This window comes from Lagopus muta, chromosome 9, assembly GCF_023343835.1.
Source record: "Lagopus muta isolate bLagMut1 chromosome 9, bLagMut1 primary, whole genome shotgun sequence".
NCBI classification, from domain to species: Eukaryota; Metazoa; Chordata; class Aves; order Galliformes; family Phasianidae; genus Lagopus; species Lagopus muta.
Genome location: NC_064441.1, coordinates 7,559,045 through 7,565,496, shown reverse-complemented (window position 1 = coordinate 7,565,496; position 6,452 = coordinate 7,559,045). Strand labels below are relative to the sequence as shown.

At 39.3% G+C, this 6,452-nt stretch overlaps 1 protein-coding gene across 2 annotated transcripts in view; it reads right to left on the bottom strand.

The window, feature by feature from the left end:
- Positions 1-1,798: 1,798 nt before the first annotated feature.
- ATP11B (ATPase phospholipid transporting 11B (putative)) overlaps positions 1,799-6,452 on the bottom strand; it is a 270,178-nt gene continuing 265,524 nt past the window's right edge. For both annotated transcript variants that reach the window (XM_048954451.1, XM_048954450.1), the window contains one exon: positions 1,799-4,555. Coding sequence is in view for 1 of the 2 variants with exons in the window: in XM_048954450.1 (XP_048810407.1) it covers positions 4,474-4,555 (82 nt within the window). In the remaining variant the exon portion in view is untranslated. The remainder of the gene's footprint in view (positions 4,556-6,452) is intronic.

The window sequence follows — 6,452 nt, the reverse complement described above, 5'->3', positions numbered from 1 at the left end:
GGTTAGCAAGGTAAAGTCTGTCCATGTGCCTGTCCATCTGTCCAGCTGTCCGTTTGTTTCTATCTGTCCATGCAGCTGTCTGTCTGTCAGTCCCTCAGGTTCCATGTCTTTGTGGAGCTGTGCTGCCCTGTTGGACTGTTCCTGTCTCCTCCTCTGTGACTGAAGGTGGGGATAAAGGGGGGGGGCAGCCTCAGTGCTCTCAGGTATCTTTTCCTCTGACCCGTAATTAAAACAATGACTCAGCTGTAAGCGAAAGTTTTATTTAATAAATATAATTCATTTCCATAAACCATAAAGCAACTTCTACTGCCCGAGCTGCACGATGCGCAAGCACACAGATGCGCTGTCAGCGTCAGAAGGAACAGGAGGCAGCCACAGTGTCACAGGTCCAGAATTCTTAGTACTAATTATTGCTACAGTTTCCACTTGCCTGTGATCCTTAATTGCCTAAAATTAAGGAGCGACTTTGTTAACATGGCACCCTCACATGCTTTTCCTATTCATGTTGGTTTTTTTTCTCAAAAAAAAAAAAAAAAAGGAGCAAGGAGAACTCGATGCCCCTCCCAGGAGGAAGGAGTGATGGTAAGTGTGCATAAGAACTGAAATCTACAGTAGGAACATAACTGGAAATTCAGAAAGTCATTTCCTTGCATTCTCTTTGTATCTGAAAGCAAACCCCATTATAACTCATACCAGCAACAGAGGAAAACAGTGATATATGTATATATTTTTTTTAAAATTCATTGCCACAATGCAGAAAAGATGAGAATGACTGAACTCTGCTGCTACTCCATGTAAAAGTGCTGAGGAACATACACACTGCATCCCATTCGGGTGAAGCGTAGGATTTCTTTTAGGCAAGTCACACTGCTGTAATCTGCAGTATTTTTCATCTCTTATCACTTCATATTACGTATAGAGATCTTTGGCCCACGGCCCATCAGCTTTTATTCATGTCCATGCATTTATACAAACCAGAAACAGCAACAAAGAAGTCGTATCTACAATGACAATTTTATATACTTATTGCAGAACAGCGAGGTAATATGGCAACACCTAGAGCAGGGCAAATACATCAACGTGATGAGAACATTCCTTTTAACGAAAGCCACAGAAGCGTGGGCAGCAGAGCCAGTGCTGACATCTCTATGAGCAGCTGAACAATCTAAGGGAAGCAGAAGCCTCGCAAATACCGATGCGAATGCATGTTTAAGCTGATCGAGGGCAAGAGTTGGGTGGTGCAGCCACGAGCATCCCATCTTTCCTCCTGTTTGTAAATTGAGTCAATCAAATAGGAAGCAGAAACCAGAGAAGTCATACCACTGGAAGCAAACAGAAGCAAAGAACATACAAACCAGCCAACAATCAAGAGTCACAGAAAAAAAGAAACAGCCTGCAACAAAAGTCTAAGTAGGAAATAATTTAGAAACAAGAAGAGAAGGCTGAAATTAATCCATATTTCAGGATGGCTGGTTCACCCAGCTCTAGGAATGCATCTCCATTAAAAAAAAAAAAAGTAGAACAAAGCAGGTGCAGTGCTGGTGGTTATAGCTATTAAGGAAGTTATTTTCCAGAGCAAAAGAAGGACAGCTTAAATGGCTCACAAACACATTATGATGCACTTTTGGACACTAAATTTCAGTAAGTATGGAAGTGTCAAAGAAAACAAAACTATTAAAAATAATACAGACTTCTGATTCAACAGCTTTGAGACACTTCTAACACTAGAAAATGAGACTTTTTCCCCCCCAGTATAGAAGCTAGTCATAAAAAAGAATGTTTGGAAAGTATTACTAAAGGTTGCAGTAAGAAATTATGGTTGCCTAATATATACGCACTCTGAGTTGAGCTGCATAATGTTTTGTACTAGAAAACAAGAACTCAGAATGAGTTCTTCCTTTGCTTTTTTTTTTTTAAATTCCCTCCTCCCTTGCCTTAAAAAATACACAGGATATTTTAAGCAGAATCTACACACATTCCAGTTTGTGAACAAAGTGGAACATATTCCCACTCCCTCTTTTCTGCTGCATGGTTAAAAAGCCTAAGTCTGGTAACTTGCTTTAACGGACTGCTTGCTTTCCTGCCATATGTTATGGGCTTCAAGGCTGAGACCCAGCTCTATCATAGTTATTTTCTTCCTTCCTAGGGCACAGTCTCCTTCACCATTGAATCAGAGAGCAGAATTCTTCTTTAAATGGAGTAAGCTGTATTTTGTGCTGTCATCCTTGTCAAGACTGACTGACTTTTGCAGTAGGCTCAGTGCATGAGTGTTTCATACACTTTAGCTGTCAGAGAAATACACAACAGCTTTCTTCCTTGAGCAAAAGCAATTCTCAATCATCTGTGACATATTTACAAAAACATATGGTCCTAACTGTTTGCCAGACCAAAAATCTGGTCATGTGCAAACTGATTCTATACTCATTAAATGATAAATTACAGGTTTAACTTGTACTGCAAATAGAAAAATATACCTTGGCAGACAGATGGATTCTTAAGTTCTTCCTGAACTGTTTAAATGCGTGTTTCTTCGGTAACCTTACAAACACTGGGAAAAGGGAAAGCAGGGGAAGAGGGACAAGAGGAGATGGAAGGTTTTAAAGAAACATATATAATCAGTGTAAATTATTCTTCAAGTTCAGGACTGTGCATCTTCTGTGCACATAATCAACATACTTGTATGGTAAAAGCCAACAAACATTTCTGTACTGATCCTGACCCAATCTAAGTGCTTGGAGTGGGGTTATCAAACCCTCTGACATTCTGACAGAGTGAAGCACAGTGTCTATTTCCACACATGGTGCACCAGCCAGACACACAGATGAGCTGGCTAATGAGGCCCAACAGTCACACACTCTGCCTGGGTGCTGTGGGTGACACGGACAAACACACACTTCTCAACAGTGAAACATGGTGGCTTACACACAAAAGGTATGACAAAACAGCAGATATCTGTTAGAGTTTTTAGAAACATCTTAGATATTGATGTCAGATAGACTGTCTCAGAATGAGAAACTGCTAAGACAAGCAACTTACTCAGGCCAATAGGGGGAACCCCTGCAGGTGTGCTGAAAGCAGCCAATGCTGGTTTTGTACTAATCTCAAGCTTAACTGCATCTTCAGTTAAGAAGTTGTTACAGGAGCTATTAGCTATTTACAGTCTGTTGGATCTAGTTTCTTTCACTGAGAATTTTAATACATTGCTTTTTACCTTCTGCTGGCTGGCAGGAAGATTCTTTCAATAGTGATAGGACTTGAGACTGACTTCAAACTGGATTCCCAAACAGGTGTCCAAACACAGCAGCATTTTTCCTGGCCTGCACCTGAGGACTACCTAAGACAAAGCTCTAACCTTCATTTAGCTCTCACATATTAAGAAAGAACCCTAATAGCTCTGGCCAACACGGCAGAACAAAGAGGCAAATGTTGTTATCCTTCCCCAAACATGAAGACACATTTATTTAAACTGATGAGAAAAAAAAGAAGTACCTGCAAGATGTATCATGTACCATTCAAAGCTGCATTGGTGCAATTTGTTTTTATTGACATACTTAGGTATCAAAACACTGCCACCAATGTCTCAGATTCTTCAGATATATGAAGATAATTAAGGATTAATTGCATCTTCAACGTACAACGCGGCCAAATATAAATACATGAAAAAGAATAAAACATGCAAAGATTCACCAACATTAAAAGGATTCCTCACTCAAAAATTTATGCTAGTGAGACACCTGCACGAGCCACTGTTCCTTACCCATTTTTCCACATCAAGTTTGTGACTGGTTAATGAAACACTTGTTAGAGAAGATGACTGGCTTTGAATCACACTTAAAGAAAACAGTGACCTGTTAAATCCTCACGACTCCAAATGACCGATGTATGCTGTTTCTCAAAGTGATGACTAATAAAATTGCCATTCATACACCAGCACAAATATTTGAATAATATTTATCTCTAAAATTACTGAGTATTTAAACGCTTTAGAAACCGTCCATGGGAACAATAATCTGATCTGCAACCCACTAAGATAGCAGCTGTAAAAGACAGTTCAAACTGAGTGCACGTGCAGTAAAGGGCAATCTAATTTCATTATGATCCACTTAGGTTTCATTGTGCAAATTCTATTTGATCGCTTGCATTTGGGAGAAGATTTTGCACTGTGTTGTACCAGCATCTCAAATATCAAATACAAGGTTCCAATCTGCTAATATGGTAACAAAAAAGATTTAATGGTGAGAGCTGAAAGTGTTTCTTACCAAAAAATTTAGCAATTTATGGATATCATTAGAAAAAATAATGGAAGCAAATACAGTCCAGATGACCGCTATGCTTGGCTACAGGACAGCCAGTTTGCCTTTAAGTCACACTAGTCCTGTCTAGGGCAGGGATGTAGAACTGTACTCGCTTCAGAACCTACTACAGGTACGTGAGCACCACTTGGCTTCCACAAGGTATTTACAAATGTCCCTGTTAACAAGTGGACGAGTCCATTGTGGAGAGAGTCAAGATGCTTCTGTCGTTGGCATAGAAGGGATCCGATGAACTCCATGATCTAAAGTAACAATAAAAAAGAAGTTTGGCTGACTGGGAACTTACAAGCTAGAGGCGAGGAAAAAAGTCTATGAAAGCAAAGATAAAAATGTTACGAGATTAGGCTCATGTAACCCTTTAAAAGATTTAGCCATTATTTCATATTTCACTTGCAACATTTTAACCCTTGAAAGTATACTGCAATTAGTAAATCCAACTGTAGTTAACAATTCCAAATTTGCTAGAAATGTAAAGTTAATCAGATGTTTTCATTGCTTTGAGCTGAAATGACCACAGGCCTCAAAGGCCAGCTTTACGACTACATTTTTAGTAACGTGCCTCAAGCAAAGAAAACAAATGTTGCACACCTAAGCTGAGGCACTGAGATCACTGCGGTTCAACTGCCTGAGGACATTCAAGTACAGCCTTGCAGAACGCACAGCCAGCCACAGTATGTCAGTTCAGGGGTGTTCTGATGTGAAACGCTGCCTAAAGTTACACGTGGGCAAAACCTTATCTATAGACATGAAGTTATTCCAACTCTCACTGTTAAATTTAAGTTAAAATTTAAGGCATCGAAAAGCTAACATGGCTTCTGGTTCAGATATGATCTCCCAGCATCTTTCCCTCAAGGACACATTACTGTTTCTACTACTGCACAGCAACCACGGTTCTCCACTGAACAGCATTATAGGACTGTATGTGAAAAGCTGAAAAATAAAAGATTGGAAGGCAGGGAATATAAGAACTTTATCCTCCAAATGTGTCTTCTCTGTCAGAAATCTGCTGTTTCTTCAGAACTTTTACATGCAGTGCTTTGACACAAGTACCACTCATGGGAGAGCCAACAACTCGTAATGAATCTTACAAGAACGTGAAGTGATCCAGAATTCCTAATGTTTTAGTGACTGACAAACTGACAGACAATTGAATGGGACAGACAGACAAAAATGCATTCTTACCATGGCACACAGTTCACATTCTAACCGGTGAATGAAACTATAGCAAATACTTCTTAAATGCATTTCACAAGCATAAAGTACTATATTCCTGTAGCCCTCTACTCCAAGCATTTGTACAACTTTGATCCAAAGTTTCTAGGAAAATTTGACACCGTATTTGATTTCATGTTCTCATACTTGACAGAATATCATACTTGATAGGTTATAATGAGCATAAAATACAACACAACCTATAACATCAACACTGTTTTCAACACTGCTCTTCATTCCACAGCACGCTTACAGCCAATCTGCAGCTCCTCCTGGCTGAATACAGAGCTGTTTTATGAAGCACACGTACGCACAAGACTGAACTGCTCAGGATCACAGGATCCTCAGAAAACATCAGTTCCTGAGTTCAATGAAAGCAGCCTAGGACTTAAGTTTTACAAACACTTCTGAATTGCCAAACAGCTCTGCTAAGCACACCTTCAGCACTTTTCAGTTTGTAACTGTTGAATGTGATTACAGCAGAATTAAACTAAGACTAATGCTTATTATATGGCAAGTGTAAGGGAAGAATGTAAATAGCCTTGACTTTTAACAGTACCCTGACTGTTAGACTAGCTTTTAAGTAATAACGTAGTATGGATGGAACTGAAGTCACCAAAGAAAGCAAGCAAGAATTACATTTTAAGGAGCATTCTTTCTAGTTCTCCTGTTCAGAAAATTAAGGGAAACTAGAAAGTAGTTCTGAATAATTTCAACCACAGGCAGAAACAAAAGCTAGAGCTTCAGGCCCTCAATGCAGCACAGGACAGTTCTGCATGACCATTAAACACTCTAAAATTACAGAGCTAACTGGAACTTAGTTTGAAAAAGACGTGGTAAGCAGACAAGAAACCTGAGAAAAAGCTACCTTCAAAACTGACCAATATTCTGTCAAATATGATTTATATTCAGTATATAGTTTTAAGC